The sequence below is a fragment of the Adiantum capillus-veneris genome, chromosome 15, assembly GCF_014529385.1.
Source record: "Adiantum capillus-veneris isolate H3 chromosome 15, ASM1452938v2, whole genome shotgun sequence".
In the NCBI taxonomy this organism is placed as follows: domain Eukaryota; kingdom Viridiplantae; phylum Streptophyta; class Polypodiopsida; order Polypodiales; family Pteridaceae; genus Adiantum; species Adiantum capillus-veneris.
In genome coordinates this window covers 119,445,397-119,459,827 of record NC_140945.1, presented here as the reverse complement: position 1 = coordinate 119,459,827, position 14,431 = coordinate 119,445,397, and the positions used below count along the sequence as shown (strand labels likewise).

At 43.8% G+C, this 14,431-nt stretch overlaps 1 protein-coding gene across 1 annotated transcript in view; it reads left to right on the top strand.

The window, feature by feature from the left end:
* LOC147441375 (26S proteasome non-ATPase regulatory subunit 1 homolog A-like) overlaps nt 1-13,525 on the top strand; it is a 44,589-nt gene extending 31,064 nt beyond the window's left edge. Inside the window, exons 2-14 of the mRNA XM_086483026.1 lie at nt 9,029-9,092; nt 9,209-9,314; nt 9,400-9,511; nt 9,587-9,755; nt 9,848-9,982; nt 10,059-10,420; nt 10,498-10,633; nt 10,777-11,025; nt 11,095-11,315; nt 11,395-11,653; nt 11,744-11,976; nt 12,055-12,592; nt 12,820-13,525. Coding sequence (XP_086339152.1) covers nt 9,029-9,092; nt 9,209-9,314; nt 9,400-9,511; nt 9,587-9,755; nt 9,848-9,982; nt 10,059-10,420; nt 10,498-10,633; nt 10,777-11,025; nt 11,095-11,315; nt 11,395-11,653; nt 11,744-11,976; nt 12,055-12,592; nt 12,820-13,137 — 2,902 coding nt within the window. The 3' untranslated portion in view covers nt 13,138-13,525. The remainder of the gene's footprint in view (nt 1-9,028; nt 9,093-9,208; nt 9,315-9,399; nt 9,512-9,586; nt 9,756-9,847; nt 9,983-10,058; nt 10,421-10,497; nt 10,634-10,776; nt 11,026-11,094; nt 11,316-11,394; nt 11,654-11,743; nt 11,977-12,054; nt 12,593-12,819) is intronic.
* Nucleotides 13,526-14,431: the final 906 nt, after the last annotated feature.

Genomic DNA, 14,431 nt, shown 5'->3' with positions numbered 1-14,431 from the left:
TGATTCAGCCCAGTTCATCTCCATTCTGTTCTCCAGTGTTGTTGGTGCAGAAAAAGGATGGCTCATGGCGTATGTGCATCGACTACCGTGCACTAAACAAGAATACCATCAAGAATAGGTTTCCTATACCTAGAATTGATGATATTATGGACAAATTAGAAGGAGCAGCTATGTTTAGCAGGATAGATCTAAAGAGTGGGTATCATCAGATCCGCATTAGATCAGAGGATGTGCACAAGACTGCTTTTAGAACGACGTTTGGCCTTTACGAATTTTTAGTGATGCCCTTTGGTCTCACAAACGCTCTTGCTACGTTTAATAGGATGATGGACAGAATTTTCCGTCCACACCAGCAGTTTGTTGGTACATTCTTTGATGACATGATAGTCTATTCAAAGAATGAAGAGGAGCATAGGCATCACTTGGCCATTGTGTTCAAAGAGCTACGCAGTCATAGGTTGCTCATCAATGCAAAGAAAAGTGAGTTTTTTCTGGAAGAGATTCACTTTCTGGGACACATTGTCCCAAAGGATGGTGTCAGAATGGATCCTGCAAAAGTTGAAGCGATCAAGTCATGGCCAAATTTGAAGACGGTGCATGATGTCCGAAGCTTTTTGGGACTATGCTCCTATTACAGAAGGTTTATCCGAAATTTCGCTGAGATTGCTTCACCTTTACATGCTCTTCAAAAGAAGGCAGTCACCTTTAGATGGACACAAAAAGAGATTTCAGCTTTTAATCTCTTAAAGGAAAAGATGACTTCAGATCCAGTCATTGTGTTGCCAGATCTTAGGAAGTCATTTGTGGTCCAGTGTGATGCCTGCGGTAGTAGCATTGGTGCTGTGCTAATGCAAGATGGCAGGGTAGTAGCCTATGAGAGCAGAATTTTGCAAGGGCCAGAGATGACCATGCAGGTCTATGAGAAAGAATTACTGGCTGTGATTCATGCGCTCTTAAGTTGGAAACACTACCTGCTAGGTGCAGACTTTGTTGTCCAAACGGACCATCAGACCTTGCGATACTTCTTGACACAGACAAAGTTATCTGAGAAGCATATGCGATGGGCAAATATCTTGTCCATGTTCCATTTTCAGATTGTGCATGTGGAAGGCAAGAAGAACGTTGTGGCTGATGCCTTGTCAAGGAAGCCACAAATTTCAGCTGTGTCGATTCCTTATCATCATGAACTTGATGATATGAGAGAACAGTATGCAAATGATGAAGATTTTGCAAGGGTCTTCGAGCAACTAATGGATGGACAACGTCATGAACACTATCTTCTTAAAGACGGGTTCATGATGATGCATGGCAGATTGTGTGTCACAAAGCCATTGCGACGCAAAGTTATGGAAGAGAGTCATGTCCCACCGTATGCAGGGCATCGTGGTATTGATGCTACAGTTAAAGCGGTTGAGACATTCTTCTATTGGCCTACATTGAGAAGGGATGTGGATGCCTTTGTGCGAGAATGCCTAATATGCCAAAAGGTCAAGTTTGACAGGCAAAAGGCACCAGGGTTATTGCAACCACTACCTATTCCAGATAAACCATGGGAAAGTATTGCTATGGATTTTATCTTTGATCTTCCGAAAACGCAGACAGGAAACAATGGTATTTGGACCATTATTTGCAGATTCAGCAAACAGGCTCATTTTATTCCTGTCAGGAAGAAGATAAAACCAGATCAGATGGCACGCTTGTTTATGAGCAATATTTTCAAGTATCATGGCATGCCACAGTCGATTATTAGCGACCGTGATCCACGCATGACTAGTTTGTTCTGGAGAGGCTTGTTTGAGAATATGGGCACCACGCTCAAATTCTCTTCGTCATTTCATCCTCAAACAGATGGGCAGTCAGAAGAGGCAAATTCTACTGTCCTAGATCTGCTGAAGTGCTATGTGTCAGAGCATAAAGGAAAGTGGGAGCAGTATTTGCCATTGGTGGAGTATGCATACAATAATACAGTGCATTCATCAACTGGCAAGGCACCTTTTGAGATAGTTGAAGGTGGCAAGAAAGTTCCTCCCATACTGCATACAAAGGACAAGATATTTGAAGCAGATAAGTATGTTCAAGACATGGATGAAATGTACAAGAAGGTCAAAGTGGCCTTAGAAAGGACTCAGGCAAAGCAAAAGAAAGCAGCTGATCGTCACCGTCGTGAAGTGGTATATTCACTTGGTGATTGGGTGCTTTTACGCTTTGAAAAGGCAAGGTTAAAGAAGATGAAGGGCAAGGAAAGACTGTTTCCAAAGCTCAGCATGCGTTACTATGGGCCTTTTCAAGTATGCGACATAATCAGTGATGTTGCATATAGGCTGAAATTGCCTGACAGTTGGAAGATTCACAATGCGTTTCATGTGAGTCTTCTCAGACCCTATGTGGGTGATGTGCCAGAAGATATGCCAGCTGAAGATCAGCCGGAAGTCGAGGAACTTGACGAGATCTTGGTCCCTGAACAGATTTTGGCACACAAAGAAAGGAAAGTGAAAGGCAAGGTTGCTAGGCGTTACTTGGTAAAGTTCAGAAACTATCCACCAATGGATGCTAAGTGGATGGAAGAAGGTGAACTTGCAGAGTCACCAACTGTGTTATCACTTTACCTGGAAGCCTTCGATTTGCAACCTACCTTGACCCCTTGAGTTTCAAAGCTACATGGACTGTCAGTGTGACAATGGCTTCTGAAACAAATGATGTACATGGTATTTAAAGTGAGCTCAAATGAAATACCTCTTACATGAATGTTAGAGCTGTACAGATTGTCACTTTGGCAATTGCTCTTATGGAATGTCCAAAAGTTTGCTTAGTGCTATAGAAGTGAGTATTTCTTGTCAGTTTGTCAAGGATACAGTGATTGCTTCTATTGAAGAGTACATGTGTAACTGCATTCTTAAACTGTCGGTTTGGGTATGCTCGAAAGTGTTACGGGATCCAACGTGTACTATAAGACAGTGGCAAAATGTGCAGCTACCATTTTGTCATTGGAAAGTTAGTGACTCAAAGCAATGGCAGAGTGCGAAGCTACCACTATGTCATTGGGACAGGGTTCACACGGAGGCAATACATGAGTCGACGAGGTGTTGAATACACCAGGGTTGACAATGAGCATGTATGTGTCGTATATGTGTTGACAGGTGTTGAATACATCAGTGTTGACAGTAAGCATGTACGATATAGATGCAAACGAGGACGTTTGAGATTTCAAGAGGGGGGTATGTCACCAGCGTGTGACTACTATCTATCCTTTTTGTTGATTTCTTTCTTATTATCTATTTACTTTTACTTTTTGGAAACACCCCTCGGGAAATCTAACTGCCCTGCATTGCATAGCTAGTGTGGAACTGTCCAGAGGGAGTCCAGGCCTGAGGGCAAGAGAGCACTAAGGTTGGACAAGGACTATGGTTAGCCAAGTGGGGTCATTGACTAGCCAAAGTGGAATCCTTTGCTACAGAGGCTACATTTCAGTTTTGGATGTGGCCATAGTGTACAAAGAGGGTCGGATGACCTAGAAAGATATAATGGCAGCATCTCCTAAAATTTAGGGAACTGCTATTTTGGGACCTGAAAATGTGTTGACGTCATTACCTCCGGAATGACAAAGGGAACATTTTCTTACTCTGCCGTGAAGTCAACTGGGCAACCGGTTGGGATATTTTTAGGCGGCAACCCCGAAACGGGAAAATGCTTGTAAATGTGCCAAGTGGCACATTCTGGTGCAGTTTCTAATGCAAGAGAGAGTTGGCGCTGAATTTGAAGGGAAGAAGGGCTCATTTGCTGATTTTGTCACAGGTTAAGAGCTATGGAGTGCTTGCTTTCCCTCTTATGCACAGTGCGGTGCCAGGAGTGATGCCCTGCACGCTACGCACTGCCCTCTCTCTCCCCTTTGGCAGTATGTTATGCCCCTCTAGTGGGCTCTTCATTTGACCAATGTACAGTTGTGTGGGTTCATGCGCGATTGCCGAGGCAAGAGCCTCTTGCACAGGTACTGGATTAGCTAGCGGCTAATCCCCCCGCAGGTACAGGTGAATTCGGAGAGGTTTCACGCCAGAAATCTCGTTCGATTCAAAGGGCAAGTAGCCCTACAGGTGCGGGAGCTCGAGGACTTGCTAGGGATGCGACCGGCACGCGAAACGGAGCCCGAAACAGCGAATTACAGCCTGCTGTGTATTTTTGCAGGTTTAGGGTTTTGGCCCTAAACGGACCCTAATACCCCCAGGAGGTTCGGGGACGCAAGGGGACCGCTGTACAGGCGATCTGGCGTATTTTCAGGGCTGAAAACAGAGAATTCAGCGTGCTGCAGATTCTCGCCAGGTTTTGCAAAGTGCCCGTATGCGTCGGGAAAGTCAGTCAATGCGTGGGAATACTGACCGTGAAGGGTTCTAGTACAGTTACGTTGCCGAAATCGGGCTGGAACAGTGGAAATTCAGCCGAGTTTGTGCGGGGCAGCTTGTAGGAACCACATCGTTTATTCCCTCTTTTGAACAATAAAGAAATACCGAAAGGGGCGCCTAAGTTAGGGGCCAATCTGGTGTCCGTCTACTCATACAGGTGCAATCTAGCAGCCTGTATCCCTCTCCCCTTTGTTGTGTCTTGAAAGTACAGGTAAAATAGACGACTAATAATGGGTGAAAGCTAAATCAAGGTTTAAAGTAAAGTCTACCGCCCTTTTTGGATTGAACAGGCCGGTTACACTCTGGCATGCTTCCTAGAGAAGGTGCAGAGTCTGGAGTACCTGCCTGTACTATCTTGATGAAATATATAGAAATACCGAAAGGGGCTCCAAGGTTTGGGGCCAATACTCTCTGGGGTGAAATTCCGCCACTCCGTGTCGCGTGTCGCCTCTCTTTCAGTTCAGTTGTTATTGAAGTGCTAAAAGTCTGTTCTTTTTTATTGGCACGTGGTGGCCGCCTTGTGACACCTCCACTTCAGGTTGCTCATCTGGCTCCCCATCATCGAGCACATCGCCTTTAAAAGGCTTCAAGAGACTCACATGAAAAGCATTGTGAATTCTCCACGTATCGGGCAGCTTCAGTCTAAAGGAGACATCATTTTTCTTTTCTTTTATCTGGAAAGGTCCATAGTATCTCATGCTAAGCTTTGGAAAAAGCCGCTCCTTTCCCTTTTTCATTCTCAGGCGTGCCTTCTCAACACGTAAGAGCACCCAATTCTTCTCCTTTAATTTCAAATCACGACGGTGTCGATCTGCTACCTTTTTGTGTCTTTCCTGAGATTCCTCTAAAGCCTCCCAGACCTTGGCAAAAGCAGTGTCCAAGTTTCTCGTGTACTCGTCGCCTTCAAAAATCTTATCTTTCGTGCTTAAGAAGGGTGGAACCTTCGGAGCACCTTCAATAATCTCAAATGGCGTCTTCCCCATCGAAGAGTGAATCGTGTTATTGTAGGCAAACCATTGTAACAAACTTGGACACTCCACGTCAAGATTCTACGGCGCCACAACAGAGATTCACTTCAAAACAGTTCACAATTCACACTCACGGCCCAACGGAGTTCCGTGCTTAGAGATATTGACCCCAAAGACTGGCGCCCCTTTCGGTATTTCTTTTTTTATTAATCTATGTTCAAAGTACGAGAGTGGGAGGCTTCTCACTCTCAAACTCTGTGTCCAGATGCTCTAAGAAGTGAGGGCCCTGCCCACTTATTTATAAGTTACAAGGGATGCCCAAAAGCAGAGCCCCAAAAGCATTCTCTTTTTAAAAGCTCTTTTAAATAAAGCAATTGATCCAAAAGCTTCAAAATCAGCCTGTGTAGAGTTTAGCCGACGCAAAAGCTGAAATTTCCGTACGGTGTCAGCGCTTTTTACGGCACAAAAAGCGAGATCTTCCGTACGGTTTGTCAGCAGAAATTTCGGGACTACCGCGTAAGCCTGTCTCCGCATTTTTCGGTGTTGTCGGCCAGTGGGAGTGTGTCCGGGCATGCCACGTCACCAGTTTGTGACAAAATCAGATGGTAGATCAGAGAATTCCCCAAACCCAAGGTAAGATTATTGAAGCGAATCAGTATACGAGAGATTTGGACACTTCTTTTGCCAAGATTCGCGAGGCTCTTGAGAAGTCTCAAGCACGGCATAAGAAGGCAGCTGATAGACATCGACGCGACTTGCAGTTGAAAAAAGATGATTGGGTGCTCTTACAATTTGAGAAGGTTTGCCTACGAAAACGAAAGGGAAAGGAGCGGCCTTTTCCAAAGCTAAGTATGCGATACTATGGCCCTTTCCAGATTCAAGAGAAAATGAATGATGTGTCCTTCAGACTGAAGTTGCCAGATACTTAGACGATTCACAATGCTTTTTATGTGAGTCAGTTGAAACCTTTCAAGGGTGAGGTGCCAATCGACTGGGAGCCTGAGGAGCAACCTGAAGTGGAAGAGAGCTGTCGCGACACGAGAGAGAGAGATTCACTGAAAAAATACTTCACAACTCTAAATCACAGTTCAATTCGAGACGATACGGCCCGGCGTAGTTTCGTTCCCAGAGGTAGAGATATTGGCCCCAAAACCTGGCGCCCCTTTCGGTATTTCTTTATTATATTAAATCTTGAGCAAAGCAGGGTTCCTCTGCTCTCAGACTCTGCGTCCAGATGGTTTGAGAAGTGAGGTCCCTAAGTGTCTATTTATTTTTACAAGGGATGCCAAAAACAGAGTCCCAAAAACCGTTAAACTCAAAAGCCATTGGTTCCTAAAGCAATGAATCCCAAAAGCAATTTGTTCCAAAAGCAATCGATCCCAAAAATTGCCAAAAGTCGTCACCGCAAATTATGGAAATTCTGTACAATTTGTCAGCGCAAAATCCGGGGCTTTCCGTACAATCTGCCACATCAGCATGCCAACGCACAATCTGGGACTGTCCGTACTACCTGCCACGTCAGCATCCATACAACATCCGTACTACTTGCCACGTCAGCCGTACTGTTCGTGTGGTCATGCCACGTCATCAATTTGTGACATAAGAAGACTTAGATATTGTATGAGAAGTGGAAGTAGTAGTATACACAGGAGAGTATGATGGAGAAGAGATAGAGACGTCCTTGCTTTGATTTAGTAGAGAGAGTTCTTTTTCTTGGGCCTTGCTCTTTGTAGGCCGTTTGTTCCGAACCGGGGATCCCTTTTGCACTATGACACCTCTTTCCGCTTTTTCCTCACGCGAGGTGTTACCATCGGTAGAATATTCCCGATGTCCATCGGCATTTGTTCCCTGCAGCTTCTTGATTCCATCCAAAACGTTCTGGACAATTGGCAGCGTGAGAAACTGCTGCAATTTCGCGAGTTGAACTTGTACTTGGTGAAGTTTGTCTTCTACGGTTTTCCCTTGACTCGTCATGGTTCTTTTTGTTTCTTCTTGGGATCGTCCTTCTTTGCAGAAAAAGAGAGGCGACCGAGCTCTGAAACCACTGGCACAAACAAAAGCGCATACAAATAATCAATAAGCTGAAAATAAATAGAATATTGACCAAAAGAGACGAGAGAGAAGATTGACACAGTATTGGGAACCAGAGGATGGGTTGGTCCCCCCCTTAAAGAGAATCTTTATTCAAGGAGAATCTTTTTTTACAAGCACAAGAACCGGAGAAACCCTCTCTTCTAGATCTTAGACACAATGGTTGTTTCCTTACCGTTATGGATATCCGAGAGACGAGCTCTCAATTTCAATTCCTTTCTTGTCTTCGTAGAGGTTTTCGGATTCTGTTTTTGAAATCCCCGAGCATAGGTCAAAGCCTCCTTGCTCCTCCGCGATGGAGTACCTGCAAAAAGCACAAACACAAAAGCAACAACTTGTAGAGCGTGTTCACACACTTCACCTGTGGCTCCTAGTACGGAAAAACGACCTCTGCACGTTGACTTCATGCGATTACTTGCAGATTCCTGGCGGCAGAGTCTTCTTGTGCTAGTGCTGGCAAGACTGAGCAAGAGAGGGAGCGCTAGGTTGCTTTTATAGGCTTTGGAGCCAGGAAGAATAGCCGGCGAATTCCCAGCGACAATAGCAGAGAAAGAGAGGCTGGCGGTAGTTTTCTAGAGAGAGGAGAGAGAGAGATCGCTGTTTTCAGCCCATGAGGGGTGCGCTTGCTTTATTTTTATTAAGTGGCTGTCCACTTATTAAGTGGGTGGCCGGTCGCTTAATAAAAAATGTGAACCTGTTTCAAAACTAAACAAAAACCCTGTTATCTGAAAACTGATGCTACACAATACTACCCAGGCGTCCTTGAATGCAACCTCATGCACAGATGCAATGCAGACATAGATTTACTTGCAAGAAAGCACTTAAAAATATCTTGCTTTTGATCAAAAGCTTCTCAGAACCCATCTTTGCTTTTGTGCCTGCGTCTTTATGCGTAATTTTTTATCCAGTTCGGATTTCCTCCCAGACCAATGGAATATTTCCTATCCGATGCTCTCGTCACCCATCATGTGACACATTAGGAATACCCATTTCCCCGTCTCTTCCACCGAACTTATGCAACAACTCCTTCACGATGTCACTCATCATATAACACATTAGGGTTGTCCATTCCTGATGGCTTTTATGAGTTCTTGTAGATCTACAGTCCCTAACTTTAATAGTTCAAGTGTACGCATTTAATATCCTATTTTCAAAAAATAGGTCATTTAGCAACACCACACGACTTGTCTTTGGTGCCGAGACTACGTGGAGGAATCTGGAGACATGCCAACCACCTCTCAGCCCCAGGTGTGAAACACGCCTAGGGAGCTGGAGGGAAGTTCAAAGTTCATTCAACTTTCAACTAATCTTCTGTTTTTTGTTTTACCATTCTAATTTGTCTGAAACTGCCAAGAGACGTGAACATGTGTCCTGACTTAGTATATTCTACTCTCAGCAGAATCCGAGTGCTCCAAGCATTTAGTTGAATGAATGAGGCATTACATCTATTGCATTATTTGGTAGATTGCAAGGGTATTTTGGAATCATAGGAAAAATTGATGTATCTAAGACCTTTTTGCATAGGTGATGGCATTGTATGTGGCAGTGATATTTCTGTTTTTGTGAATGCTTCAGGGAGAGCTTGTATGAGGACGACTCTTTTGATCAGCGTCCACTGGCAGCGCTCGTAGTATCAAAAGTAAGCCCTTAGGCTTTGAAAAACTTTGGTTGTTCTGTGTGTTAAAGTCTATGGACCCCGGTGTTTTTATTCAATAGTTTTGATACAGCTGGTTGGCTATTGTGCTGCTTGTGTAGGTTTTCTATCATTTAGGAGAGCCAAATGAATCGCTTTTGTATGCTTTACGGGCTCAGAGTCTATTCGATGTGTCAGAAGATTCAGAGTACACTCATACACTTCTCGGTAAAAACCTTATAATGCGCTCTACTTTATATATTTTGTTCATCTTGATCTTATCATCGTTTCCCTTTTTACTGGATTGGTGCAGCCAAAGCTATAGATGAATATGCTTCCCTTCGCACAAGAGCTGCAGAATCCAATGCATCAACAGTAACCGTGGATCCAAGATTGGAAGCAATTGTAGAACGGATGCTTGAGAAGTACGATTCATTTTTTTTTCTTTCAGGGCGCCTTAAATTTATCAGCTCAAGTCTTACACAGTCTCTATTATACAGATGCATAGTGGATGGTAAGTACCAACAGGCTCTTGGTATTGCTCTTGAATGTCGGAGATTGGACAAGTTGGAGGAGTCTATTATGAGAAGCGATAATGTCATGGGAATGCTCACATATTGCATGAGCATCTCACAAACGTTTGTGAACCAAAGAAAGTATAGGCATGAGGTAGCTGGCTTTCTGCCTGTCAACTGGTGTTCTATTTTGAAGCTGAAAGTTATCTAGGGATTGTCAATGAGAACTTATGCTGGTGCAAACAGGTCCTCAAGATTTTGGTGAAGATTTATCAAAGCTTACCATCACCTGACTATCTCAGCATCAGCCAGTGTCTCATGTTTTTGGACGACCCTGGAACTGTAGCTTCTATGCTGGAAATACTACTGAAAGGAGACAAGGTAAACTCCTATCAATGGATTTCAATGTGCTAATTTGTTGCAGTGGGGTTTTACTGTGTGTCCTCATTGTCAGCAGGACGCTAACCTTTTGGGTTATCAAGTGGCATTCGATCTGTATGAAAATGAAAGACAGCCTTTTCTCCTGAAGGTCCGTGATCATCTTCCTGAAGCAAGAGTCTTAACTCCTCTTGAAGTGCCTGAAGGGGCCACTAATTCTTCACAAGATCCTGAAAATGTCATGGAACACACTCCGGCATCGATGGAAATTGCTGAAGATGGTAATCAACCCTCTGAAGTACAGACTGTGGGGCATCATGGCAATGCAGTGGACAACGAAGAGGCCCGGAAGTATGCCGAAAAACTTGCGAAGCTGAAGAAGATTTTAACGGGAGAAACACCAATCCATCTGACCTTACAATTTTTGTACGGGCACAACAGGTATTTACATCTCTCGTTTGCGTTTTTTTTTCACTATGGCAACTGGCTTTTATAATGTGTGCTGTGCTTTCATGCAGGTCTGACATCTTAATATTAAAAACCATCAAGCAGTCAGTGGAACTCAGGAACAGTGTCTGCCATAGCGCAACCATTTACGCCAATGCTCTTATGCATGCAGGCACAACTGTTGATACTTTTCTCAGGGAGAATCTGGTAAGAAGTTTCTTCTACTAAAACCCTTTCAGTTGTAAAGTAAGGCTCACACAACTGAAAGCATTTGCAAGTCATGGGTTTTGTATGGATTTTCAAAGATTGACCTTTGAGATGCTCATTGTACTACTACCTGTTCATGTCAGGACTGGTTGAGTCGTGCCACCAACTGGGCAAAGTTTAGTGCCACTGCTGGACTGGGTGTTATACATCGAGGTCACTTGCAACAAGGGCGCTCGCTGATGGCTCCATATCTTCCTCAAAATGGAGCAACAAGTGGAGGGAGTCCTTATTCCGAAGGTGGTGCACTTTACGCTCTTGGTCTCATTCATGCAAATCATGGAGAAGGAATCAAACAGTTTTTGATTGAGAGTCTCAAGAACACGAACAATGAAGTAAGTGGATAATCCCTCAAGCAAGAAGCATTCTTTGTTGGGTATTAACTCTCTTAGCATGTTTCTTAGGTCATTCAACACGGAGCTTGTCTAGGATTGGGTCTTGCTGCACTTGGAACGGCGGATGAAGAGATATACGATGATATCAAAGGTGTGGTATATACTGATAGCGCTGTAGCTGGCGAGGCGGCTGGAATAAGTATGGGCCTCCTTATGGTTGGAACCAAAAGTGACAAGGCAGAAGAAATGCTTACGTATGCCCATGACACGAACCATGAAAAGATCACAAGGTGACAATTAGTTTTTTTAACAAGCACTTTGATGTCACCAGAAGGCAATGGCAGATTAATGCTACTTTTACTCTCACAGAGGTTTAGCGCTCGGTATCGCTTTAACTGTGTATGGAAGGGAGGAGGATGCAGATACTCTGATTGAACAAATGACGAGAGACCAGAATCCTATTTTACGCTATGGAGGCATGTATGCACTGGCTCTTGCGTATAGAGGAACGGCCAACAACAAAGCCATCCGGCGTCTTCTGCATTTTGCTGTCTCAGATGTCAGTGATGATGTTCGGAGAACAGCTGTGTTAGCTCTTGGGTTTGTTCTTTACTCTGAACCTGAGCAGGTGAGCTGCCTATCTCTTTCAGTGCTTTGTTTTCTTTTTGTTAATGGGTGTTTTGGATGTGAGATGTGATGTCTGTTTCAACATTTGTAGACGCCAAGAATAGTTTCGTTGCTTTCCGAATCATATAATGCCCATGTTCGTTATGGAGCTGCCTTAGCAGTGGGCATATCATGTGCTGGCACTGGATTACCTGAGGCAATCTCTTTACTGGAGCCGCTGACATCAGACGTGGTTGATTTTGTAAGACAAGGGGCTCTGATTGCTATGGCAATGGTGTTAATTCAAACAACCGAAGCCAGAGAGCCTCGTGTGGGCAGTTTTCGGTGAGAAATGCACATACCTGGAAATGTTAAGGTTTTTAAAAATTGTCTTAGGCTTATTTTGTTGTTATTTACCTGTAGGCGCCAATTAGAAAAGATAATTTTGGACAAGCACGAAGATACAATGAGTAAAATGGGGGCCATTTTAGCCACTGGTATCCTGGATGCAGGGGGCCGGAATGTGACTATTGCTCTGCAATCGAGAACCAAACATGACCGCATTACTGCCGTTATTGGAATGGCTGTTTTCAGCCAGTTTTGGTATTGGTATCCATTGATATACTTTGTAAGCCTTTCGTTTTCTCCAACAGCTTTTATTGGGCTGAATCACGATCTTAATATGCCAAAGTTTACTTTTCTATCTGAGGCTAAGTCCTCGATGTTTGGTTATCCACCACCGACGGCACCCCCTGTTGCTGCCTCAGCAATTAAGTTACCTACTGCCGTTCTATCAACATCTGCCAGAGCAAAAGCCAGAGCAAAAAAAGAGTCTGATATGAAGCATGCAACAGAAAAATCCATACTAGAAGAGAGTTCCCAGCCCACGACACACACGAATGGAGCTATCAGAGCTTCCAAAGCTGGCAAGGAAGAGCGCAAAGATGATGATGCCATGCAGGTATGTTACTGATTGCAAACAGCATCATGGAGCATGAGTCATTATCTGTCGATTGTGGATGCGGGTATATAAGGCCTCATCGGTGCATGTAAATATAGAAGGGGTCAGGTTAGTCTCTCTTTTAAGAAAGAGCACAATGGGAAGGGTGTTGTTTTCTTATTCATTATTAGGCATGCTTGCACTTTCAGTTGCAATGATGGAATAAGCGCAAATCTTAATTTGTGCAGGTGGATTCGCCAGCAGAGAAGAAAACAGAGGTGGAGCACCCGTCTGGAGAACTCCTTCACAATCCTGCCCGAGTGGTGCCTGCACAGGAGAAATATATCAAGTTCCTTGACGGGTCGAGATACGTTCCATTAAAGACTGCTCCTTCGGGCTTTGTGATGCTGAAGGATCTAGAGCCTTCTGAACCAGAAGTCTTAGTTTCCTCTGATGCACCAGCATCTTCAGCGCCGGGCAGCACCTCAAGTGGTCAGGCTGTCCAATCAAATATGGTAGCAGAGGAAGAGCCTCAACCACCTCAGCCATTCGAGTATGTTGCATGACTTATTCAATCTGCATTGGCATTTACTTAAATTGATTACTACACAGGCCTCTCCACATCGGAGACTCGGAAAGTTCCCTTGAAAGTTTCGAGTGAACTGAGTGTTGTTCTTTGCCATCGTGCATGGCAGAGGTCTCTCCCGCTGAACCAGACGCTTTCATTTGTGCTGATTCAAAGCTAGTCACCTTGATGTTGAACGTTGTTATGCATGACTGGCTTCCTGCTCAATTCAATGCAGAGGATAAGTTATAGTGAAGAGGAGTGCCTCCATAAACGTGAGTTGTTTTCTGAACGATCGGATGTAGAAGACAAGAATTCCATAAAGGCAGAGGCACTTTTGTAGAGGGCTCATTTTAACTTTTGTTCTGAAAGTTGGCCATGGTTGTTGATTCTCCAGTCTGATGCGAGTCTATCTTGAAATCTCACACTAGGATTAAAGCACGTCTTTAAAGTGAAGGCCATGCCATCTTTAGAATTGAAGTCCTTAAAACCGTCTCTTAATTAAAGCAAACTTTTTCGTCTGATAGAAGCTCTTCTTTGTTTGGACATGCTGTACAAGTTCTTTGAGATTTTTAAAGAACTATCCGAATGGTCATTCCCTGTGCTTCTCATGTGCTTAATAGTTAAATTGTCTCAAGCAACAGTCTCTGCATAATTAATTTTTTAAGTAACTTGTCAATCATCAATATTGTTATCGTCAGTAATTAGATTGTGCTCCTATGAAATTCATGTGATCAGCAAGATAAGGAATATGTTAAATGTGATGGCTGGATACTTGATCAGCAGCTAAAAAGTCCGGCATCATTATTTTTCTCAATGAGGCTAACTTGCAGTTTGTTTTGAAGGTAAAGTTGATCTTTTTTGTTGCAATTTATGTGCAGAGAGAGAGAGAGAGAGAGAGAGAGAGAGAGAGAGAGAGAGAGGTGCAATGGAAGTGATTGATGGTGGATGAGTGCCGGTGTGCGTCCTTCATGAGAGTTCTTTTTACTTCATGAGAGATTGCAAAGACTAGAGAGAGGTGAGGGAACGTTATTGTGAGTGAAGGTTTTGAGAGAGAGAGAGAAGACTTTACACTAGATGGGGTCTCATCCGTTGGTCCCCTCTCTTATCACTAGAGGTATTTGCTTCAAATGTTGATACAATGGTCCTAGTTTACATGTTGATGGGATCTTGCTAATGATGCATGGATTTGCAAAGCCCAGGGCTGAAAATGCGAACGTTAGGGATATTGAATGGGATTTCTAGGCTCGACGAGGTTATGGGTTGATTTGCTATGATTGGCATTGAAGATGGGC